We start from the raw sequence: 26,830 nt of genomic DNA, 5'->3' as shown, positions 1-26,830 counted from the left end.
AAAAAACTGAGGTCTCAATGTCTGGAAAACATAAGGCCCCTTAGAATGGATTAAAATCACCCTTCAGGCTCTAAGGGATACTCTGGTGCTGCCCCATTTCACATCCTCCTACCTCCGCTTGCTTAAGTGGGCTCTGGCCAAATAAAGGCGCCCTGGCACTCCTCCAACATGCTGAGAACACCTGCCTCAGGCATCCTGTGCTTTCTGAGACCTCTCCCTGTCTGCAGAAACTCTCCTCCCCTGGATTACCCATGCAGGTACCTCACCTTCTCCAGATCTCAGCTCCAATGGTGCCTTACTAGCGAGGTCTTTTCTAGCTACCCTATTTAAAATTGCAATCCCTCCTCCCCTGTCACCTTCTTTCCCTAGTTCTCCTTCTAGGCTGTCTTTCTCCATGGCACTATCCAACATACTACTTTTAAACATTTATTTCTAAACCTCTATCCTATAAACTCCATGAGCAGAGACTATTTTATTCAGTGCTATATCCCAGGTGATTACTACAGTTCCTGACACACCGTGGGTACTCAAGTACTTGTTTTTAAGATTTATTTGAGAGAGAGAGAGAGAGAGAGAGAGCACGCACGCACACGAATGGTGTAGTGGGGAAAGGGAGAGATTCTTCAAGCAGACCCCTCCGCTGAGTGGGGAACCTGCTGTGGGGCTCAATCCCATGACTCATGAGATCATGACCTGAGATGAAACCAAGAGTTGGTCACTCAACTGACTGAGCCACCCAAGCACCCCTCAGTAAGTATTTGTTAAGTGAATTAATGCTATCATCTTAATGAGGTATAAATACAAGAGAAATCCTTTCTCTTGGCAACAACAGCTCCTCAACTGAAGGCAAAAGCTTCTGTGGTAGCTAGTCTCCAAATGACCGATGATATTGGTCACACCTCCTGGTATGCCTGCCTGTGTGTGGCTCCCTCCCACTCCATATCAGCATTGGCCTGTGTGACCAATAGGGTATGACAGAGGTGATGGTATCTCTCTTCTGAAGCTAGGTCATAAAAGACATTGTGGAGGCTGCCATGTTCTCTCTCTCCTCAGTAAGTCTGGGAGGAGCTAGCTGCCATGCTATGAGGCCACCCTGCAGCACTATGGAGAGGACTGCGTGGTGAGGAACAGGTACTGTGAGCCATCTTGAAAACAGATTCTCTAGCCCTGGGCAAGCCTGTAGTCCCCATCCATGTCCACACTGTGGCCTCATGAGAGACTGTAAGCCAGAGCTACTCAGCTAAGCTGCTTCTCAATTTCTGACCCAAACCCACTGTGAGATAATAAATGTTTACTGTTTTAGGCCACTGAATTTTAGGGTAATTTGTCAGGTAGCAATGGATAACTAATATACTCCCCCTTTCTGGAATTTTTTTTTTTTTTTTTTTTTTTTTTTTTTTTTTTTTTTTACGTATTATCACAAAGCTCCTGTCATCTTTTGAAGATGGATGTGGAGGCAAAAATCTGGATTAACATCTATCATTTTTTGTTTTATTGTTCATAAATCTTTTAGGAAGAATTTTTTTAAAGACTTCTTTATTAGAGAGAGAGGGAGAGAGTGCACACTTCAGCTGGGGGAGGGACAAAAGGAGAGGGAGAGAGGGAGGGAATCCTCAAGCAGATTTCCTGCTGACCGTGGAGCCTGACATGGGGCTTGATCCCACAACCCCAAGATCACAACCTGAGCTGAAAACAAGCACGGATGCCTAACCACCTCTAGAAGAAGTTTTATATTCCCTATATTATCTAATACAAATAAAGCTTTTGCTATCTTTAGCTGAATGACTCCTAAAAATTATACCTATTTCTAAGTTTTTTGTTTTTGATTTTTAAAGCTGACATATGATTGTTTAAGGATAGAATCTCATTACATCTTTGGAAATTATCATATTCAGAAAACCAGTTACCTAATTTTGTACCTATTTTAACCTCTGTGTACTGTAGAAAATGAAGCTCAGGAGCACTGGCCTCATCCATTTCTCAGGCCTTGGTCATAAATAAAAATTCCAACAAATTCTCTTCATTAATAATTGTCTTTAGTAAAGAGGCAATTTAAACAGAGTTTTAACACTAGGAAAGGAGGAAAGTGTCAGAAAAATTGTCCATAATCTTACCACAGTTTTGAATTTGTTTCCTCTGCCTCATTTTAAGACAGCTGCAAATACACTGCTGATAGGGCCCAGTCTTTCCACACAACACAGGCTAAGCAGCTGACTGTATTATCACAAACCTTAGAGCCACCATTTAAGGTGTCTAGATGATACTATCAGATATTATTACATAATTACACAATTCAAGTCGCCTCCTTTTACTCACTTTGCTGACATTTTCTTTAAAAATAAGCTGTCAAATTTCAGGATCCATAGCAATAATCAGCTTATAAATCATTTAGTTAACTTACTGGCTTCTGTGGTTAAATATTTTTTTTCATTGCTCCATTTGCTCCATTTCCAGAAAGTTTCAGTAGAACAGCGAATCCGGAAAGTATATATAGTATATGGATTCAACTTGTCCACGGCTACAAGGTAACTTGAATTTTCTACTCCTTTGATTGTGACATTCCGCTATTAGAAAGCAAATAAATATCTGTATGTATGTATATGTAATGTTATGTAAGAATCCACATATATATATATATATATATATATACACATACATACTTTTTTTGATAAGAAAGCCACCCGAATTTATAACAAATTGACCAAATATCCACATGAGTTTGCCTTTATAAAACTCTTTACAATTCATTCACCAAAAATATTTTAATTTTTACATAAATACCAAATCAGTGAATTTATGCTCTGTAGTAACAATAAACAAAACCTAGGTGTCATTTTAATCTAAATACTGGATCTAAGTAACAATGATTAAGTAAATTTTGCAGAGAGAATGATATAATCTTGACCATTGGTCAATGGCTAATGGTAATACAACAAGGCTTAAATACACTTTAGTAATCTAAGTTGTCCTTGAGGATTAAATACATCGTCAGCTATATTTGGAAGCTTCTTTGAGATAGACGTCGTCTTATGGATTTTTTTAATAGGGCACTTAGAACCTCTAGTATGGTGCTAAACATGTAGAATATTCAACAAATTCTTATTTAAATTAAATTAAAATAAAGCAATTTAAACAAATTTGAGGATCTGCATGCCTCAAGAAATCCTCTGAGCTCCCAATTACTAATTACGAAGGAGTTTTTTGGTTATATTTTGGCAATTCACTGATTTTCCAGCGATCATCAGTAAGTTTCCAAATGAATGTTTTCATTACAGTATCTTTTACTTTGGATTTACCACAAATCACAAGGTGGCATGGTACAAGAGTCAAGCTAGGTATCTAAAATGTATTAGAAAGTCATGTTCTGACTTAGAATGATCACATTCTGACTTAGAACTTGCTCCTTTTGTGCACTAGGCAATTTTAAAAACCGCATCTTCTCTGGTGCTTATCAGTCCATGAACTGATGATGCTGAAGGTTATGGCAAAAACCATTCATTCACTTACAAATTTACTGAGCACCAGCCATGTTCCAGGTACTATACTAGATCTGGAAACATTATGAGGAGTAAAAGTCAAACTCAGGTTCTAAAATATCCAGTATTAAAAAAAAAAAATAAATAAATAAATAAATAAATAAATAAAATATCAGTATTACAACTGTTTTCAAGTGCTAAATATAATGTTATTACATTGACACATAGTGTCTCAGTTCTTAGTAAATCTCTATAATAAATCATCTGAGAGCTTATGCATATCAATTTACTTTTTGAAAACTATTTTATCCAAAAGGAGGTTTACAGAAAAATCTTACTCACCAATTCTTGTACTGAGTTAGTTTTATTAATTTCAATTTGACATAAAAGTTTAATCTTTGCAAAGTTGCCTGGTAAATGCCAGGAAAGCATAACAGCTGTTGAATTAATGTCCTTCACTTTGATTGAAGTAGGAATACGAGGATAAACTGTAAATATAATTTGTAAAGACTACTTTAAAAGCTACTTTCTAAAATAAATAAATAAATAAATAAAAGCTACTTTCTAATATGACAAATGACAATTAAAAAAACCCCCAAAACTAAGAGAGGTATCATTAGTACTGACCAACAATATTTCATTCAGTACCTGTGGCATTCACAAACCTCACTTTTACTGCTAATATCATGACAACAGTTTTTATAGACCAACTACACTCAAGGTTCCTATATTGGCATCAGGAATACTAAAAGGTAGTAGGATCATAATCTCTACCATTAAGGAACCCCTAATTTATTTAGAGAGTGACAAAAAAAAAAGAGAGAGAAAACTAACAAGAGTATATATGCTGACTTTGAAATGTCTGGTACAGATATTAGTGACTAAAAGAATTGAGAGATAAGTGGGGTAGGGAAAGTCTTATGGTGAAGATGGGACTTAAGATGAGCTTTGAAGAAGAATCTGACTAAAACTGGCACAATGGATGCAGAAAAAAATTTGAAGTTGGGGTCTTGGCAAGAACAAAGGTACAACAGTGAAACACACTGCACATGATACTGATGATAGTGCATGACAACTGGAGTGGGAACAAAGAATCATGTGAAAATAGGCTGAAAGGCAGAGGGCAGACAGACAAATACACACAAACGCCAGTCAAGTATAACATGTAGCTGTTCTGACCTTAGGAAAACCAGGAAATAACAAAAATGATGAGAAGGAATAATTAATAGACATGTGTACTTATGTTTCCAAATAAGGCAACAAGATCATCTACTAACCACTTGCCAGTCTCTTAACACATTTGCTTTAAGCCTTTCTATAAGAAGGCTGCTATGCCAGTCCTCTGTGTGCTACAGAGCATGCTATGGAGTTGTACAGTGGGATGCCCACAGGAATGAATGCTAGGAAGATGGATCGTATCTTATTTCTATTTTGAGCTATATATTGATAGGGCTGGTAAAAATCCCAGAATCATCAGCAATAAAAGGGAACAAACCACTTACTGATATATACAGCAATCTGGATGGATCTCAAGGACATTACCCTTAGTAAAAAATACCAATCTCCAAAAGGTTATGTACTGTAGGATTCCATTTATGCTACACTTCAAAATGACAAAACACAGAGATGAAGAACAGAGTGAATGATGCCGGGGAACAGGGATACAAGAGTGTGGGGTTGGGAGGGTGAGTGGCAGAGGTGTGGGGAGTTTTGCTAATCAGGCAGCAAGAGGAAGTTCCTTTGTGGAAACAGAACAGTTCTATATCTTCACTGTGTTGGAGGTTCCGTGAATCTATATGTGGATCCAACAGCACAGAAGCACATACACGTTCACACACCTCTAAATGCACATAGAAACTCGCAAAACCTGAGCAAGGTTAGTAGTACAGTTCACTGGTCCGCTTTACTGTATTGTATTAGCCAACTGCCTCATCTGGAAATTGTACTGTAGTTATTAATAAAATGCTGCAAGTGGGGAAAGCTGGGTGAAGATGTCACAGGGCTTTATCATATTTGAACCACTTTTGACTCTAGGATTATTTTAAAATAAAAAGATTTAAAAAAAATAAAAAGCTTTTAAAAATTAAGCAAAAAATTTTTCAAAAGTCAAAAGTTTTTACCATTAGATAAAGCCAATTAAAGTTTCTATGTAACAACGAATTCAAATTTTTATCTAAATTCAATGAAATGGTGAAACTTGAAATCAAATATTTTAAAGATTTTAAAATAAAATTTGTAAAATTAACTATGAAGAAAATTATTTTAAAAAAAGCCCTAGAAGCACTTTTCATTAATTTCAAAATATTTTGCCACTTCTGAAACTGTTTTTATGAAACTGGTTTATGCAGCAGCTTACCTTTTTCAGTTATGTTAATCAAAATAGTTGATTCTGATCGACCCAGAGGATTGCGAGCATTCAAAGTAAAATTATAGATTTCTTGATTTGGACGCATTTGAAAGAATAACTGATAGCTTTCATTTGTTGGTGCTTCAACTCTTTTAAATCTAACATATTTCCCTGAGAAACTATGAAAAGAGAGCAACAATAAATATATATACATATATATATATTTTTAAAGATTTTATTTATTTATTCATGAGAGACACAGAGAGAGAGAGAGAGAAGCAGAGACACCAGGTAGAGAGAGAGGAGCAGGCTCCATGCAGGGAGTCCAATGTGGGACTAGATCCTGGGACTCCAGGATCACACCCTGGGCCAAAGTCAGGCACTAAACCGCTAAGACACCCAGGCGTTCCAGCAACAATAAATATTAAAATAATTTCAAAGTGGCAAGACATAAATACTTCATGAAAAAAATGAATGTGTAAATTTCTAATAATCTTTTTTAAAAGTTTTTTATTTTTTTTAAACTTATTTAAACTTTTTTTAAAAACTTATTTATTCATGAGAAACACACAGAGAGAGGCAGAGATATAGGCAGAGGGAGAAGCAGGCACCCTGTGGGGAAGCCAGTGCGGACTCCATCCCAGGACACTGGGATCTCGCCCTGATCCAAAGGCAGACGCTCAACCACTGAGCCACCCAGATGGCCCAAAGTTTATATTTCTAAGTCTAGATGTACTACTACATACTTGGTGAAGAAAACGTATGTGATACAGAAAATAGAGGAAAATAATCAGCCATAAGCCTACTATCTAGAAATAGTTTGTTCATATTTGAGGGTTCTTCTAGGATTTTTAAAAAGGCATACGAGGGCAGCCTGGGTGGCTCAGCAGTTTAGCGCCTGCCTTTGGCCCATGGCCTGATCCTGGAGACCCGGGATCGAGTGCCACGTCGGGCTCCCTGCATGGAGCCTGCTTCTCCCTCTGCCTGTGTCTCTGCCTCTCTCTGTCTCTCATGAATGAATAAAAAAATCTTAAAAAAAAAAAAAAAAAGGCATACGAATCTAGTTTGTGTGCATATTCATTTGCAGTATTCACATTTATCCAATTTTATACAGCATATTAGGTTTTATATCTTACTCATAACATAAATTAGATAACTCCATTTCCCTCTGTCATTTAATACCCTCCAATGTACCCCTTGCTGTTTGACACATTTCCCTGGTGACTTTTACCTTTCAAATAAAGTATAACTTGTATTGCGAGGGCCCACCAATGCAGTTGGTCTTCCTGGATTCCAAGTACAGACAATCTCTTTTAAATCGTATGTCTCACAATTCACTTTTTGAGGAATATCAGGTGGATCTAATAGGGAAAAAAATGTAGTTACTTATGGATTACATATATTTTCCCTGAAAACATGTTTTATAAATGTAAATTATATTTATACAATTTCCTTTAGAAGTGAAACAACTCATTGTTTACGTTTTACCTTTTGAACAATGCAGGAATTGCCATGCTTTCTGTAGCATGTTTTTCTGGAGTTCGTATTTTGTTAGAAATGATGGATTAAAATATACTGCAGAATGACTACTCACTCATTTGCAAACTCCCCAACAGCAACCTGAAGACATTTTTCCCCCTTAAATCCTACCAAATCTCTCAAAGGAAGCTGTATCCAACAAATTAGAAAAACCTACTGGGTTCAAGTATTATTATCTATCATGTATATACTGTGATTTGAAAAGTGGTACCAACTCAAATTAAAGGTCAACGCAAGCCATGTTACAAGTTTCAGAGTTCTTAAGGAAGTTACAATGACTATTATTCACAAAGTATCTCTTGGTAAAATTCTGCATCTTCCTATGTTCAAAGTGACTACTGCTCTTCTGTTTTTGTTCTTTATAGAACATTCCCTCTGGCTTTGCAGGGGCATAACTAGAAAAAAGTAAATATTTGCGTGTGTCTTAGACCTTTAATAATGGAAAATTCTGCAGTTGGACACTACTAATTATAGAAATCGATATTTCTGTATTCATGTTTAATCAAGTATACACAGAAACTGGTGTTCTCTGTCATATTTATCCAAACTATCTTTCACAAAGTTTTTAAAAAACAATTATCTACTTGTTGAAAAATTCTGTAAAATAATTGTTTTTTAAAAACAGTTCTTAGACTGTCTTAAGAGACTTAAAAGGACATAGAAAATTTCACATACCTTCTCGAGATAGAAAAATGCCTGTTAACGGCATTTTAGGTATTAAGAGGAATCATGAGTATTTAAAGTCTAACAGCTCCATTATCAGACTAACACTGACATACTTGTTTTGAAAATTGTTTCATTTTTTTTTTTAAAGATTTTGTTTATCTGAGAGAGAGAGATAGAAACAGAGTATATGAGCAGTGGGGTAGGAGGAAGAGGGAGAAGAGAAGCAGGCTCCTCGCTCAATGTGGGGCTGGATCCTAGGACCCTGGGATCGTGACCTGAGCCGAAGGCAGATGCCCAACTGACTGACCCACCCAGGCACCCTGAAAATTGTTTCAAATCTAAGGCTAAACTTTCAGACATTTTATTAAAATCACATACCAAATTTTTTAGTATACTTAAAATGTTGATTATCTTAGTATTTGGCAGATATGTTAAGTTGAATGGTTAAAATCCAAGTAACAGAAGCACATTAGAAAGAAGTGGAAGCAAAGATGGAGGGAGAAAGAACATGAGAAGCCAGTATTTGAAAGGTAATGTACTGTCTTCTCAAAGAAAATAACTTACAAAGGAATCAGCTGAAGCTGGATAAAAATTAGGTATATATCAATTGCATTACCATAAAATAGAAAATGCAATTTAAAAAACCAAGCCATTTTTATGAAAATATTTTCAAATGAGAAAGTATAAAATTTGACATGTGACATATTTATATGCTCTAATTCTATGTCATGGTATAGTATATTGAAATTCTTAAGTATGATGAAAGATTAATATTTAGGTCAATTTTAAATGCTAAAGTGGTCCTATCTATGAAAATAACAGTGATTATTCAATGCATGGTGTTTATAAAAGATTCTGCTTTAACTGAATTAGCTCATGCATAAACACTGACAAGTACTGGTAAATAACTATTCTGTCTGCTGGATAACAAATGCATTTGCAATTATAATAATAAACTAAAGAGGGAAAAAGGCCATTTTTACTAGTATCAAACATCAAACTCTTAGGAACAAATTCACTAAAAGATATAGAAGACCTCCTATCACTAAAATAAATCAAAGATGACATAACTAAATGAAAAGATATACCATTTCCTGGTCTGGATAACTCAATATAGTGAGAATGAAAAGTCTCCCAAACTGGTCTCCTAAATTGATAAATCTAATGTAACTCGAATCAAAATCCTAGCAGGTTTTGATTGTGTCTTTTCAACATATGGCCGATTAATAGGATCTCTCTAAGGGAAAGAAAATAATGAATCTTAATCCCTAACTCACGCCATACACTGCCCCTGCTGTTAAGTTCCTAAAGAAATCCCTCTGAAGGGAAATTCTATTGCTGCTTCTGAGTTAACAAATATTGAATATTTCCACCTCCAAATGCCATATATGAAGGTTAAGTCATGAATTAAGTAGGCTCATTCTACTATTATGATAGAAGATTAGAACTCTATTGGAAATAATAAAAACCTGATGAATAATCTCATCTTCTGAGTTTTAATTTTTTGTCTTTCATACTTTTAAGTGGGTATTTCACTTATTGGTATCACTTATCATAATGCAGCCTCACTCCACATACACTGGTTCTCCACTTTTATTCCAGATCATTTGTGAAGAACATTGCAAGTCATTTCCCAAAATTCCATCAGGAAGGAAATTTCTAAAGTTTAAATTTGAATATAATCTCACTCTCACTTGAATTCCAAAATGTATAACTGGGAAGACAAAAAGAGTAAGGTTATAACTATCAAAACTGAGAAGTGCATCTAATCCTGGTTATTCCCTTGGGAATATATCAGCAATTCAACAAACTTCATCCTAAATTTCACTGGAAGAAAATGAGAGATGGAGAGCTGCTGGTCTAGAGCACAGCTGAGAATCAAAAAGAGGGTAAGAAAAATCACCATACGATCAAAATAAAATCACAAAATTCATCCACTATATTCCATACACTTTAATCAAGAGACCAGGCCGACCAAACTCAGCCTCTAATTCAGAATGCTGGGGAGAAGGGAACCAAGCACTACTGTGGGCCAAGCCAGGAGTGCACCACATCACAGTTACCCTGGGAGAGGGGACAGAAAAACTCAAAACACAAAATTCTCTGTGGCTATTCAACAAAAGCTATATAAATAGGGCAGTCCCCTATCACTTTTGGAAATGTCATGGAATTTTACAACTGCAGGAGTGACCATGTTAATGAAGACGGCCCTGCACTATGGAGCATATGTTACACATGGAGCAGAGAGAGAGAGAGGGCCGCTTCTCATGCACGTCCTCCAGCTACTCTCTCCTTCTCAAATATATGACTTTAAAGGTTGGAGAAGTATAAATTATGCTATTGAAAGATTTTGCGTAAAATCATGGTTTCTTTAATTGGTGTATGTTTTAAAAGTTAGGTATTAAATTTTAATTTTAAAAGGTATGTTTTAGGTGGGAAATTGATTAGAGTTGGCTCTTGAGCAACACAGCAGTTAGGAGCACTGACCTTGCATGCAATCAAAAATGTACTTACAAGGGCACCTAGTTAGCTCAGTCAGAAGAGCATTCGACTCTTGATCTTGGGGATAGCGAGTCTGAGCGCCACACTGGCTGCAGAGATTACTAAAACAAATAAACTTAAAAAAAATCTACACTGGGCAGCCCGGGTGGCTCAGCGGTTTAGCGCCACCTTCAGCCCAGGGTGTGATCTTGGAGACCCGGGATCGAGTCTCACGTCGGGCTCTCTGCATGGAGCCTGCTTCTCCCTCTGCCTGTGTCTCTGCTTGTGTCTCTGCCTCTCTCTCTGTCTCTCATTAATAAATAAATCTTAAAAAAAAAAAATCTACACATGGCTTTTGACTCCTCCAAAACTCAACTACTAGTACTTTACTACTGACTGGAAGCCTTACCTATAACATAGACAACTGATTAATACATATTTAATGATGCCATATGTATTACATTCTTACCATAAAATCAGCTACAGAAAATGTTAAAAAATCATGAGAGAAAATGCATTTATAGTATTGTACTGTAGTTAATAATAATAAAAAAATCTGTATAGGGACACCTGGAGGGCTCAGTTAAGCATCTGGCTCTTGGTTTCAGCTCAGGTCATGATCTCATGGGTTGGAGGATTGAGCCCATCAAACTCCATGCTCAGTGGGGAGTCTGCTTCTCTCCCTCTGCCCCTCCCCCCAACCTTGCCTACATGCTCTCTAATAAATAAATCTTAAAATAAATCCATGTATAAGAAGATCCATGCAGTTCAAATTTGTTTTGTTCAAGGGTCAACTGTATATGAAATAATTCCTAAACAATATAGGATTAAGAAATATTATATACAAACTACTCTTGTCTCAACAAAGTTGTTAGCTAAGAATTTAAAAATAAGCATCTGGATGTTTCAAATCTTAGTACAAAAGCTACAAGTTATATGAATACAAGTATATAGAAAACAAGACTATAACTCATCTTAAAATAAGCAAAAATTCTGGTGCCTTCATATATCATTAATATATATTAAAAATTTTTTTAAAAAAGAAATAGAACCATCCCCTTTCCCTTGGAAACATTATTAAAACTTTTAAAGAGGACCAAAACATGTCAATAGAAACTCTTTCTTTAATATTATATACTTACATCCTACAAAAATAACCGTCCCAAATATGTTATCTTCTGTTGTGAAAACCACATTTGTTCCACTATTTGCAGAAACAGAAATATTATGGATCTTGATTGCAACATTTTCCCCATCAAGATGGATAAGGGGACAATTCGTTTGGCCAATCTGTGCTGAAAGCACTTTTTCTTGAGTCACACAACAAAATGTTATATCTGAGCCTACAAGTATCACTTTGTCTTGAGGGAAAACCTTAGTCTGAGAATCAGGTGACCCTAGAAAGAACAAAAGGAATTACAAATACTTTAGAAGTCTTTAGCCATAAAATAGCCTAATAAAACATACTACAAAGTGTTTTGTAATAATGGTGGCCCAAAGGAGCTTTCAAAGGAGTAAGATATATACTAGAAATAAAATCAAACCATGTATGTTTTAGATACTTTTGATGGATGATGATTGGGGAGCAGGATTGAGGAGCAGAGAGGATTGAAGGCCAATGCCTAAGGTCACAGGTTAATGTCTAAGAAGTCTGAAGGTTCAAATTAAATGGGTTTATATCCACATGTGAAAAATCCACACCAAGAAAATGTCACTCATGGAATAATTCTGTTCCTTTGAAAGGATTCTATGTATTTAGGACAGACTTCTTTCTTTCCATCAGCCTGAATATATGTTTAAGTATTCACATCCTAAACAGCACAGTTTTCTTTACCTCCAGCTCTCTGCAGGTTAAAGTCACACCTTTGTTTTTATTTTCCTAAACTTCCAATCTTTTAAATTATCTCTAGTTTCCTTTCTACCTGCTTATTCTTTAATCTACTGCAATCTGGCTTTCATCCCGATCACTCACTGTCTTTTGCTGAACTGCAACAGGATCCTCCTTACTTATCTACATGCTCCCAGTCCTTCCTTCCTCTGATCTGTTTCTCCATGTGGTCACTAGAGTGGATAATCTACAATGATAAGCAGCCTTTTCAAGGGCTTCATTTCACCATCAACAATTTTCCAGGTCTTCCTCATACTGCCAACATTCTACCTGCATGAAGTTTCATTCAGTGTACAGATGATTTGGGGGATACTTACAGATCCCCATGTTCTCTGTAACAGCTCTGTAGCTGACAGGGATCTGCTCTGTGGGCAAGAAACTAGGAGCCATTTTTTTTTTTTTAATATAGACTTGATCTCAATAACATCTACATAAAAGTTTTAAAAGTTTTTCCATGCCTCCCACAGTGATTTTCAAACTTGGATGTTTATCTAATCACTCAGGAAGATCTTTAAAAATACAGATCCTGAATCCTATTTCAGAGTTTTTGTATCAAAATGTTCTGGAATGGAGACTTAGAAGATCTCCAGGTGACCCTCATGAAACTAAGTGGCATTTGGAGAACTCTCCTGCTCTATGAACACTGTAGCCATGTGAACCCTAGATTAGCCGAATCTAACTCATTTGAAAGGAAAGCTTTTTAAAGTACAAGCCTACAAGAAATGTTCTTCAATGGGCTCCAGTCACTCCACTCTTTGCGACCAGAGAAATGAGGATCATCAACATAGCATCTAATTCCCACAGAATGAATGGCACACTCCAAGGGCATGTCTGAGGTCCAACTCCAGTGATGAACTGTATCTTTACCATTCACAGTTGTGTTGTGGGTTATCTAAAAAATGAACACAAATGAAAAATAAGATTTCTAAGTAGTGATATGCTCTGCTTCCCTTTCAGTTTAAAAAACACAATAAACTGCATACAATCGCCATTAAGTTAAAGGTTTGCCCTTTTGTACAACCATCTCAGTTTGCTGTAAGACATAATAGGAGAGTTATAGGAACATCAATCATGATTCATTTATGTCTACTTCTTTTTCTTTTAATTCCAGTATAGTTAACATACAATGTCATATTAGTTTCAGGCGTACAATACGGTGATTCAACACTTCCATACGTCACCTAGAGCTTATCATAAGCGCACTTGTTTATTACTTCTTTAGCTTTAGGTTCCATTGCATGATTATACATGATGTTAATATTCTAAAACATTCAATACAGTTCACAGAGAAATGTACCATTGCTTAAAATTATCTCCATTTGTCATTGAGAAAAAATAATGGGTATTTCCAAGAGTTAAAGGCAAAGAGAGGAGCAGCATTTCAACAAAATGTTTCAGATTAGGTTATTATATGTGTTACAAGTTTAAATTTTTATTTTTAAATATGCAGTTTATAAAAAGATAAAATAGTAATCTCAACTGTGAAAAATGGGAAGGATTTCAATCAAATATCAAAGATCTAAAAAAAACCTTGGGACCTCCAGTTAAAGACAACAGATTAAATAATTGTATTTCCCTACCTCTTACCTTCTGAAATCTCTGTAAAACAAAAGCACACAGATTTTTTTTTAAAGGCATAGATGCACAAGGGCAGAAAACAGAAGAAACAACAGCTGTGAAATTCTGGATACTGCAGAGCTTATGGACAACAGTAATGGACTCAGAATATGTGAGAAAGCTGAATCTTAAGCCTCCAATGGAAAAGGCAGAAATAACCTGATTTCTACCACAGAAATGTCAAAGGGCTCAGGAGGGGGCTGTACCCGGCTTCCCTGGAAATGCATGATGAAGGTGAGGTGCAGACAACTGCTTGAAAGTTGTTTGAAGATATGTTAGATACCCAAATACCCCTCCTACATTCTGTGCTACCAAAAGACCACCCTTCTTCATCTTGGCAGAATGATGATTTATGATCTGGAAAAGTAAAACACAATATCTCTGGAATGAAGAACCTCAGAAAGAGTGGAGAAGGGGGAATACTGTACCAAAAAAAGAGGCACTGCTAACCTATGCACTATGAAGGCTGGGGTTCTCCTGCCTTCTTCTCCTACTCAGCCCCCAGGATACTGATGGCAGAGTTCCTACTTACCAGATAAAAATGTAAGTTAACTTTTCTGGGGCATATGAACAGGTCAAGATAAAAACCTAAAATAATAATAAGATTTTGCCAACTATATGGCCCATCCTCACCTATAATGAAGACTCAGTCAACAAGTCCCTGGATGGCAAACAAAAGTTCCAATTAGATTTAAAAAAATTTTTAAGAGCCACTCACTTAAATACAAGCAGCAACCAGGATGACCATAAATTGGAGGAAAAGTTCTAATATGAGAGCCAAAGATCAAAATAAAGAAAAAAGGAACTTGAAGAACAGACTACACAGAAAGAAAAAAAAATTAAATAACTGATGTCCTCAGAGATAAGAGATATTGCATCCATAAAACAAAAAAATAGACAAAAGGGATCTCTAGTACATAAAAAATATCTGTTAATAGAAATTCAATAGCAAGACTGCAAGATAAAGTTTAAGAAAAACTGTCCAGAAGATAGAGCAAAATAAAAATACAGATAGAAACTAGGAACAATTAAGAAAACTAGAGGATCAGTTTAGAGGGTCCAATTTCTGAAGAACAGAGTTTCTAAGAGAAAAAAAAAGGAGAAAACAGGTATGAAGAAATCAAAGACATAAGGCATAAAATAAGAAAAATTTCCAAGCTGACATGTGTTTTCAGATTGAAAGGGGCCCAATGACTGTCCACACAACAGGGGAAGACAGATGCAAGAACAAACAAAAGGAACAATGTCTTCCAAATCCTGAGAAAATTCCCCAATCTACAATTCTGTACCCAGCTAAAGCAGCAATCATGAATGAGTCCATAATGACATTTTTAGAAATGCTGTGTCTTAATGAATTCATCAAGTAGCATTTTATACTCCCATCAGAAGTGTAGCAAAGTTCTAATTGTTCTGCATCTTCTCAATATCTGTCTTAAATTTTGTTAGAAACTAATTACATTAAAAAAATTTTTAAGTGTATCTGCAAGCTACTGTTACAGGTACCAGAGTATTTATAATAAATACAGATACCTACTAGAATATATGCTTCCACCCAAATGAGGAAGAGGAAGAATTCATGAAAAAGAGGATCTATCATAAAAAAAAAAGGTAAAAAGTATCCCCTGGATGATGATAGAGACCCCGTGGATCACAGCTTCCTAAGAAATGCACCAAAAAACCACAGAGATTTGTCCTGAATGGGTTATAGGTACACCCAGGTATTAATCTCTTCAAACCTAGGGTTGGCTGGTAGGAGTAGAGACTGCTGGAGCTCCTGAGAAACCTCTGGCCATAAAAGCCCTCAGATATTTACCAGTCTCCTGCTCCATGAAAATTATAGCTATGTGAACCCTATGTAAGAAGGATTGAGAGGTAAGTCAGAAGGCCTCACCAGAGAGCTATTTATAAACATATACCTGATAAAATACTAATGTGTTTGAACATTTCAACAGGAGAGTCATACAACTTGGAGAGAATTCAGGATTGAATTAATGGGGCACAAAAATAAAACTAAAAATACAAGACGATACAAGAAGCTATACCCAAAAAAGGAAAATGGTTAACATATACTAGTTTAGCTGTAAATAGTGTTTTTATAACCATAATACAAACAATGAATGCCAGTCTACCAAAAATTACAACAGAAAGATAGAACAATACTGGAAAAAGATGGGAAATGTAAGAGTGAGCAAGCGAGCAAGGACACAAGCATGCAAGTATGTGTGCCCAGGCCACATATTACACTGCTGTCAGAAGTGTATGAAGCCCCAGGAAGTGAGGGACTAAAATCTCACCTCCCACTGTTATAATAAATCATTGCTAAAAACTGAAAAGAAAAATTAAGAAAGAGCAACAAAAGCATGTTATATGGACAATGGAAATACATAAAGAAAGAAATGAAATTTACTGTGTACATGGAGAGAAAAATGGGAAGGGAGCAGGGTCCTGCAGAACTTCCAGGTGTCATTCCCACCCTGGCCAGTGTAGCGCACCACTTCTGTGCCTGTATGTGAGGCCATGGGCAGAAACTGTCAAATTCTAATTGAAACACCAATGTACGGTATTCTTGATTCTTAAACAATCACAAAATAGCAAAGTGACAGGTAATAAGCAACTGTCTTAAATAATGATATTAATAATATATAATTATAGGATCCCTCAGTAGCTCAGCAGTTTAGTGCCTGCCTTTGGCCCAAGGCATAATCCTAGAGTCCCAGGATCGAGTCCCACTTCAGGCTCCCTGCGTGGAGCCTGCTTCTCCCTCTCCCTGTGTCTCTGCCTCTCTCTCTCTCTGTCTCTCATGAATAAATAAAATCTTAAAAATATATACATATAATTATAAACAAAAATGTCACATTTTACTGTAGACCTGTAACACTTATCCTCTCACATTTTACTTTTTAAAAATTAATTTGTTCTAGGGCAGCCTGGGTGGCTCAGTGGTTTGGTGCCGCCTTCAGCCCAGGGTGTGATCCTGGAGACCCAGGATCGAGTCCCACTTCGAAGTCCCTGCATGGAGCCTGCTTCTCCCTCTGCCTGTGTCTCTGCCTCTCTCCTTTGTCTCTCATGAATAAATAAATTAAAATCTTAAAAAAATTAATTTGTCCTATCTTTATTTTTCTTGCCTCTTGCTCTATTTCCCCATATAAAGATTTTTCTTCAAAAATCAGATCCCAAAAATACAACTTTGTCACTGCCTTATTGTGATGCGCCTTGTGGCAATAAGTTATATGACCTTAAAAATAATACTTCCATTCATTTATGCTTGACTTCACTTACACTTCAAACAGTAGCCTCTTATTTTAGCATCCCTTAGGTCGCCCCCCAAGGAAGTATTGACAACTAGTCGTTGTTTAGTAGCTTTATAGATATCATCATCATTTACTGAAGTAAATATTTGGTACCACTTCACAAATGAGAAAAAGGAGGTTTGGGGAAGTTACCCTAAGCCAGGAAGTGGTAACCAAGAACACAGAATGTCAGGCCATAATTAAAAGCTACACGAGACAATTTTTGATAAGCAATAGTGTTAAGACAACAGTGGTAGAGCTGTATCAAAGCTACCTGCAACTTGGATTTACAGGAAAGAATTGCCATTAAAATTAAAAAAAGAGAGCATTTAGGCTGAGGTGATTAGAATGGGCTTTAAACTAAAGGGCAGGATTTGACTTAGGTCTTGAAGTATATATTCAATCTGCACAGGTGAAGAGGAAGAAAAAGCATCTTCTATGAAAATAAATATATCTGTTTTGTAACAGAAATTGTAGTGGTTAAGAAAGAGAATAGACTCTGTAACTCTGAGTCCTGGCTCTACTACTTAATATCTTCCTGTGTCTCTGTATCTTCATCTATAAAATGGGGATGATGTTAATAGTGCCTCCCTCATGGGTCTGTTGTGAGGATGCAAAGTGATGAACACATACAGAGCTTTTACAACAGTGTCAGCAATGGGGGAAGTATGGACACACCCTACCTACAGTTACAGTTGCCACTATTTTAGGAATGTAATATAGAGTATCAGAGAGGAAAAACAGGACAACTATGAAAAAGAATAATTCTATTTTTTTTTATCTTTTATGATCTATCTTATCCATGTACTTAGGCAAATAGTTGTAAAATCATGAGGCAGTCTTCTAATTCTTAAATCTGTAATTAAGTGGATTTCAAATCTTCATCAAGGAGGAAAAGAGTAAAAGGACAAAAGAGGGAATTACCATATACCCTGTCAAAACTTTTCACTACTATTCCTCTTATCTAAAGGATAATAAAACTAAAAATAGATCATAAGGAAACCATTCATAAGCAAAACTTTTTTAAAAACTGAGAAGAAAAACATGTGCTATTAAATGTAAGAATGTTATTTCAGATTCAGATAAATTCAAACTTATAAGCTTATACAAAATTTCCCAACAATTACTATGACTAAGTATGTTTCAAAAACATTTTTATGTTTATAGTATTAGACAAAAATAAAAATAGTAAATTATACATATACATTTATTTCACTTATGTAAAAACATTCATATAAAAAAACAGAAAACACAAAAGTAACATTTACTGTGGTCAAGTGGTGGAATCATGGATTATTCCTCCCTTAATTTCCTAAACTTACTTTAATTAGAAAGTTATACATGATTTTAATAAGTGATTTTTGAGTAATAGCACATCATTTTTAATGAATCCTGAAAGGATTTTTTTAACTATTTCCTTAACCATGTAAAAGCTCTCTGATATCACCTTTAAAATCTTTTAAAAATTACTTGGTTTCTTTAATGTCATAGGAAAAAATCTATTTTGGTTCAAACTTACTAATTTTACGATTTCCATATTTTCTTTACGTAGAATTTTAATTTCCCAGATGACAGTTAACTGATGTGGAAAAACAGAACCCCTGTCATTCCACTTTAGGTGTATTGTGGAAGTTGAGAAATCAGCAGACAAATTCAAGATCTCTGGCGTGTCTGGAATTAAGGCTTGAAAAAAAGAAAACAAGATACAACTTAGTAAAATAAGTAATGGTTTTTCATATTGTAATTCCATTAATTGACTACTTTTAAACACAATTCCATCTTGGTCAAAAAATAATCAAGAATTAGGGCAGCCTGGGTGGCTCAGCAGTTTAGCAACGCCTTCAGCCCAGGGCATGATCCTGGAGACTCTGGATCAAGTCTCATGTCGGGCTCCCTGCATGGAGCCTGCTTCTCCCTCTGCCTGTGTCTCTGCCTCTCTCTGTGTCTCTCATGAATAAATAAAATCTTAAAAAAAAAAAATCAAGAATTAAAAGCAAACTTTGGGGGTGCCTGGTGGCTCAGGTAGTTAAGCGTCTGACTCTTGATTTCACCTTAGGTTGTGATCACATGGTTGTAAAATTGAGCCCCACATCCAGCTCCACGTTGGGCATGCAGCCTGCATAAGATTCTCTCTCCCCCTGCCCACTTCTCCTCCTGCCTTGCACATGCACACACACACACACACACACACAACCTCTCTCTAAAGAAAGCAAACTCTCAAAGTGATTACTGAAAAAAAGAGAATATATGTATTTATTTACATAAGCAGCTCCTAATGATTCATCAGTCAAATCTGAGAAAATTACTACCATATCCTAATATGCCTTCTAATACAAATAATCAGATTCCCACAAAACTCTAGTTCATCAGTCTGGAATCTGTAAGTGGGCAAAATCAGAGAGAAGTAAAGGAGCTTCCTCTGTATGACTGCAGGTCAGGCCCAAAAAAATGATGGAATACAGAAAGCTTGCTTTGGTAGAGCTTTCCATCTGTTTTCTCTGCACCCTTCCCAATCACCTCACAGTGTCAAAGCCCCTGATGCTACTTGGGGATGCTATGAGCTATTATTGGCTTAGGTATCTGTAATTAGCAGTAAGAATGACCAAGGCATTGAGTGAGGGAGTCAACAGGGTACTCAGATGTGGCAAGTACTCAGCAGGATAAGAAGTCCTTTGGAAAGGTTAGGTGAGCTGTGGCGTGTAGTGTAGTGCAAGGAGCTGAGAGAGAGAGCATGATTAAGTGGGAGACCACTGGAGAAAGGCTGACCAGAGTTGCAAGATCATGTCTCATCACGTGCGTGAGGGATATGGAAAAGGAAAAACTCTGATGGGCATTTCAAAGAAATGACCAGATCAAAGAAATGAAGGATTACTACAACGAGAAAGGGAAACACTTAAGATTTCCTCAAGTTTCTAGCTTAGAAAGCAGGCACAAGGAACCATGGACATTGTGAAGAAATGCAAGAGACAGGCTATGAGTGACCAAGTGTCAGAGGAGCGACAGAAGATCTGTGGAGAGGTCCGCAGACAGTGAGCGAGAACGGGGACCATCAGCACCATGGACACAGACTCAAGAGGAACTCGCTCAGGGCAGCTGAGGAAACAGACTTAAAAGCAGGACTCAGAGAACAGCTGAAGCTTGTTTGAGAGCTACCAGTATAGACAGTCACACCTTCAAGGAACCAGAGAACCACAGCAAGAATCCTGAGAGGCAGAAGGAAATGAGAGAAGATCCAGCACTGCTGAGACTAAAAGAAATGGGTTGTCATTTTAGGCCAAATAAAAGAGTTCATAGAGGAAAAGTGAGAAAAGACCAGTAGCACTGGCGATGGTACTACCCTTGGCGAGAGAGAAGTCTGGGAAGATAGTGGGCCCAAAGCTGCAGTACAAAACGTAAAAAGGTAAGGACACCTGGGTGGCTCAGTGGTTGAGTGTCTGCCTTTGGCTCAGGGCGTGATCCCAGGGTCCTGGGATTGAGTCCTGAATCAGGTTCTCCACAGGGAGCCTGCTTCTCCCTCTGCCTATGTCTCTGCCTCTCTGTGTCTCTCATGAATAAATAAAATCTCTTTAAAAAAGAAAAAGAACCATGTTTTAGGATACAGTATCTCGCACAGGGAGAAAATGGTAAATTAAACAAAAGGGGTTGGGGTAGAAAAAGTGCGGTATTCTTTAAAATCTTCAGGTCTCCCTACCTATAAGGGATGAGTAAATTACTCAAATAGTTTGGATCAAGGTGTGAGCCTGTTCCATTCTGTGAAAAGTAGGCTTTCTGGTATGAAGGGCAGACAATGTGGGGACTTTTTCTTGCTTGTTCTCTCTTCAAGTAACAATAAGTGAAGGTAATTTAAAAGAATTTGAGAGAAAAATGCTCTTAGGCCTCATACCTACCCTACCACTTCCTCATGAAGCCCAAGGGCCAGTTAAGTAAGTCATGGAAGTACATATTTGCAGGACTTTACAGAGGTAGAGTAGCTGAAAGTGTTAAATAACAAAAAGGGCAGAGCAAACCAATAAAAATTAGTCTTATAATTTAAAAACAAGTTCTTAATAAATTTAAATAAAATTTGCTGGCCACAAGTGCTCTACATTGGATTTTGTAAAACATTTACAGCTGTACAGGAAACAGTACATGTGGCTCCAAAACCAAAACACTATACGGCAAAGTCAATGGTTTCACAGCTACGTAAGAACAGTGGAGGATGCTTGATAGGACAAGTTTTAAGTAGGAGCTGGTTTTAAAACAGAAGGAGCCACTGTATCATATACCTGAAACTAACATAACAAACACTATATGTTAACTAACTGGAATTAAAAACTTAAAAAAACAAAACAAAAAAAACAGAAGGAGCAAATGAGCAAGAAGTTGCCTTAGTGCCAGGAGAGGGAAAGTTCAAGGTCCGGTGTGACCTGAGAGCAGAGGTTTCTAAGAATATGGTTCTTTCAAATGTTTCAGGCTAAAAAAAAAAAAACAAAAAACAAATGTTTCAGGCTGTCACAATATAGTCTAACTTAAAAATTATGAAACATAGGAGCATTTACACTAAAGCAATATTCATCTATTAAAATGTTCCCTCCCTGAAAAGTACACATAATTTACATTTTGCCTAAATAGAAGTGGGCTATTCTTCAAAACACAAGTCATATCTGGTATTTCAAGCTAAAGACAGAAATAATCACAATTACACAAATGAAAGATTTAAATACACACATTTTCTTTGTTACTTCTTAGTACACTTCCTCCCAGTAAAATGGGAAGTATCCCTAAGCTCCCATAAACTATCATCTGCATTTCTTTCCAGCTAAAATAGACACTTGAGGACAATATTAACTTGCTTTCTAGAGGACAGGAACTTTTCATCTGGGAAATAAATTTAATCACTTGTGTTTGTTTATTTTTTAAAGCTAGTCCATCTTTACCCATAACCTCCATGCTCTTTTTTGCTTAAACATCAGAAGATGGGAACTTTCCCAGCTCATTTATAGGATCCACATTATTTATTCTGCCTCAGACAGATCCATATTTTCAGGTCATTTTAAGAAACTGAGGCACTAAAAGTCTTACAAAGCCTTATTTTTGTGTTTGCCCTTGTCAATTAGAAGCTTATTTTATATATGCATATATATATTAAATATACCTTGTTTGCTTCATATGTATAGTGTTGAAAGCATCTGGAGAAAAGTTAACTTCTCATATTTTTATTCATAGCAAACTGCCAAAAAACCCAGATCCTCTAACATACAGGTACACTATCATTTCATAGCTCCTTCTGAACACAGGAGGTACTCAAAGATGTGCTGATGCATCCATCTCTCTTGTATTCATCTAGTTTGCTTTTCAGTTTTCTTATCTGTATTATAGTAGTAGTATTAGTAATATCTTACTATTGGGATGCTGTTAATTTAATATTCTGATCATAATCAGACCCAATATATTAAAATTCTATCAACAAATTACCTGATATGTAAAAATAACAAACTATTCATCTCATAAGTCATCTAGAGTCTTCTTAATGTGCACTTCTAGATCTTTCTGTCAAATACTATCACTTTCAAGTAGCTTCCCGGGGCAGAACTTTCTCAATATCTGCTGAAAAATCAGACAATACAAACTGGCTCTCAGACAGAGTCCTGGGGGACTTTTTTAAAAATCTGGAATAAAACTAAGTTAGATTCCTTACACCTTACTACAAAATAAGTCTAGATGGGTAAAAGATTTAAATCAAGTATGATAACCAAACCAAAAGCTCAAAGAAAAACAGCAAATGAGTCTATTTATATAAAGATGAAAACCAATGAAGTTTTAAATTTTAAACTTGGAAAATTATTTGTAGCAAATTATGACAGAATTAATAACCATAATATAGGGAGCGCTTGTGAACTGACGAAGGGAATTCTGAATTTCAACACAAGAGAAAACTGAGAAAGAATACAGACAGTTCAGAAAAGAATAAAAATGACTGATTTTTTTTTTTTTTAAGTAATCACAGAAACGCAAAAACAAAATGCTATAATTAGGGGCCTTCAGACTGAAATGGCAAAACTAAGAGAAATGGACAATATCAGCAAGGAAGTAAAAAACAGGCCCCTCTCATAGGGTATCTGTGGAAATGCAAAGAGACTCAAAAGTTCTGAAGAACAACTGCCAATGGACATCAAAAGTCCTAACAAGAAGACTATCTCTAGGGCAGCATTCCCAATTTTAGGAATTTAGGCCTAAGGAAATCATCACCGAAATTAGAAACATACATGTATAAAACATGCTCACTAAAGCACTGGTTATAATACTGAAAAACCAGAAATAAAAATCTCAATGTTAATAATCAATCGCTTAACATAATTACAGTACCTCTATTCAATGGAATACTATGCAGCCTATAAAAATAATACAGATTTAGATAACACATTGAAAATCTATGCCTCTGTTAAGCAGGTTATAAAGTAAAATGAACCTTACTGTTTATATGAATATGCATAGAAAATATATTTACGTGTTAACAGTATTTCTCTGTGGGTATTGAGGGCTGATCTGTATAAAACATTCTCACATTCAGCTACAGAAAGAAAACAACAAACATGGCTCTTCTTTATCTTGAAAGGCAGTGAGACAGATGCGAAGTTCCTGGAAAGCTTGCTTTGCTATTATCCTTTCAGAATCTGTTCTATCTCAGACACAGACCACTCCAAACAGGCATCTTATCCATGAAATTGGACAGGTCACCAAGTTAATTGTATTTTTTCCCCTTGTTTCAAAGTAAGTCATCTTTATAAAACCCATTATATGATTATGATACCACGCCTATAATAGTTATCAAGAGCAAACAAACCTGCTTCCCCCACCATTAAGAGTCAAGACTCCTGGGATTTCTAAGGTCTCACTGTGTAGCACAATTTCCACTTCCATCAGCCTGGGTCTATTTCATGACTCCACTCAGCCTGTAACCTAGATCGTAGACATTCAATCTGTACAAGATGCCTGCCACATGCAAGGCAGTAGGCTAGGAGAGAAACTCCCTGCTCTACTGAACCTATTTTCTTGTAGAAGTGACACAAAATAAGTTCCTTATCACATAATACATTAGTAATGCAACTGTAAGAAATGCCATAAGGAAAAACACACATGCCTAAGGGAATGTTAAGACAGGAATAGGGTCTCCTCTAGGAGAGTAAAACTACTTCCTAAAGCACGGGACACCAGAGAAGTTCTGAAAGGTATGCAGTAATCAATGAGGCGAAGAGGTGACAAGAAAAGCATCCAAATGTGGAAAGGATCCTTTACTCTGTGACATCTACTTTGACTAGAAGGCAGTCTGCTTCCTTCCCCATCTTAGCTATGCTCCATAAGTCACAGTCAATGGTTGCTGGGAAAATCCAAGTGTTAGTCTAACAACTGAATTTCAAAAAAAGAAGAGTAAATTTCTGACAATTATAAAGCACTGCAATACTAAACAGAAAGGCACTGTACTGAGTTATTTTCAAATCAAGTTTCTTTTCAAATACTTACAAACATTCTTTTCATTCAGTGTGAATTTACTTATAGGATTTCCGAAATCATACAGACGGTTTATTGTTATTTCATGATCACCAGGTAAAAGAGCTGGAATTTTAGTATTTGTTTTCTCTGATTGATAACAAGAATGGGACCTGCAACAGAAAAAAAATCAAATTTCAATTAGCAGATAAAGTGACAGTGCAATTTTCATAAAAGTATGATTAGCACAAAATGTGCTGGAAAATGTTTTTTTTTTTTCTTTTTTTTTTTTTTTAATTCATGAGAAACACAGAGAAGGAGGCAGAGACACAGCAGAGGGGGAAAAGCAGGCTCCCTACAAGGAGCCCGATGTGGGACTTGATCCCATGACCCCGGGACCACAACCTGAGCCAAAGGCAGAGGTTCAACCACTGAGCCACCCAGGCACCTCCTACTTTGTTCTTTTATACAAAAACATGATATGTTATGCTGCATCTTAAGATTGAAAAAAAGTTGGGGGGGTGGTGCCTTGGTGGCTCAGACAGTTAAGCATCTGCCCTCAGCTCAAGTCATGATCCCAGGGTTCTGGGGTTGAGTCCCACACAGGCTCCCTGCTCAGCTTCTCCCTCTCCCTCTGCCTCTCCCCTCTGCTTATGCTCTCTCTCTCTCATAAATAAATAAAATCTTAAAAAAAAAAAAAAAAAAACCCTGAAAAAAGAGGTTAATTACTGGTAAGTGCATCAACGTGGAGGATGAATAACCAGACTGTACTAGAAAGTCGAGTGATAAGAGGGATGATTATTATCAAGAAACTCAGGATTTTAGCATGCCCTTCAAACTCCCACCAACCTCCCCCCTGCAGCCTTCCCGTCACCCTGCACTTCTACACTTCTACATCATCATAGGTCTCATGCTGAGATGGCGCTCCACACAAATACTGAGGATGGGGATGAAACTGGCTGCTTGCGGCCTCAGACACACCTTCGATCTGTCCACTGCTCCTTGTTTTGACCCAAGGTTTAGCATGAACAACACCTTCTCACCCGCTCTGCTTTCAAAACTCTTCTAGTTCCCCACCCATGAGCTCCTCCACAAAAGTCGCTTTTTTCCCCCCTGGTTCCTTTGAACCTTCACAAAGCCCATTTACATTCTCTTTATTGCATTTCACATACACTTCTAACCTCCCATGCAAATCTGAGCTCAAGCAGAGGGGCTGTGCAGTGTCTCCTGCAACCCTGCACAGGTCTCTTCATGTTCTTTACTCTGGACTCTGACTTAACAGGTCGGCTCACTGCTTCTCATCCTCACAGGGGCAGGCCTCCTTAGCTGCCAATAACACAAAACCACCTGAATTCACTAAATGGTGCTATTTCATAAGATCATGCCATTGAACCCATATTCTTTCAGGCTGGAATGTTCTCTGTCCTTTTTCTGAGAAACTGGGTATTCACACTCCATAATCACACCTCTGACAGCCTCTCTGGAGCCCCACACTCCTCAGTCAGTGCTCCCTCAGCCCTTCACATATAATTTCCGTCAGCACTTAACCCACAGTGATTTGTTTCTTGTGAACTCCTGGAGATTCTGAACAACCTCCTCTCTCTTTGGCCTGAGATAGTCATTTATGTTATTTACCAAATTTTTCAGGTTCTTCCCTTCTGGATTCACAGCAGGACTACAGTTCCTGCTCCTCTGAAGCAACGCATGGCGAATTGACTTTATTTGCAGAGAAACGTGAGCAAAAGTCACATCTATCTCTTCGGGAGGGAAGCTCTGGAAGCCAGCATAGGCTGTGTTGCCTCTCCTTCCTATCTTTATGCACTGGAGGGTAAGAGACCCCTAGGCTTGGGTGCCTGAGGAGAGACTTGGGGCAGAGATGCCAGCTGACCCAAGGTGGACACAGAACACAATGAGGAAATAATCCTTTATTTTCACAGCAGAAAATAAGGAAATAAGATGTTAGGGCTATTTCTAATACACAAACAAGCTCTTCCTGGTTGACAAATCACGACAAAGCTTAGACCAACGCTCAATAAACATATACCAAATGGGAACAAAA

At 37.0% G+C, this 26,830-nt stretch overlaps 1 protein-coding gene and 1 long non-coding RNA gene across 2 annotated transcripts in view; one reads left to right on the top strand and one right to left on the bottom strand.

Annotated features, from left to right (window-relative positions):
• Positions 1 to 26,830, bottom strand: part of LIFR (LIF receptor subunit alpha) — a 77,111-nt gene that overhangs the window by 24,073 nt on the left and 26,208 nt on the right. The window contains exons 4-11 of the mRNA XM_077896163.1: positions 24,805 to 24,944; positions 18,824 to 18,987; positions 13,115 to 13,289; positions 11,652 to 11,906; positions 7,055 to 7,184; positions 5,833 to 6,002; positions 3,819 to 3,964; positions 2,402 to 2,564 (exon numbers count right to left, since the gene is read on the bottom strand). Coding sequence (XP_077752289.1) covers positions 2,402 to 2,564; positions 3,819 to 3,964; positions 5,833 to 6,002; positions 7,055 to 7,184; positions 11,652 to 11,906; positions 13,115 to 13,289; positions 18,824 to 18,987; positions 24,805 to 24,944 — 1,343 coding nt within the window. The remainder of the gene's footprint in view (positions 1 to 2,401; positions 2,565 to 3,818; positions 3,965 to 5,832; positions 6,003 to 7,054; positions 7,185 to 11,651; positions 11,907 to 13,114; positions 13,290 to 18,823; positions 18,988 to 24,804; positions 24,945 to 26,830) is intronic.
• LOC144312968 (uncharacterized) lies at positions 988 to 26,830 on the top strand. Its single transcript, XR_013378614.1, has 3 exons — positions 988 to 1,131; positions 2,455 to 2,525; positions 26,419 to 26,830. It is a non-coding gene; the product is annotated as an uncharacterized LOC144312968 (long non-coding RNA).

The sequence above is a fragment of the Canis aureus genome, chromosome 4, assembly GCF_053574225.1.
Source record: "Canis aureus isolate CA01 chromosome 4, VMU_Caureus_v.1.0, whole genome shotgun sequence".
Lineage (NCBI taxonomy): Eukaryota > Metazoa > Chordata > Mammalia > Carnivora > Canidae > Canis > Canis aureus.
This window is presented reverse-complemented; position numbering and strand designations above follow the sequence as displayed.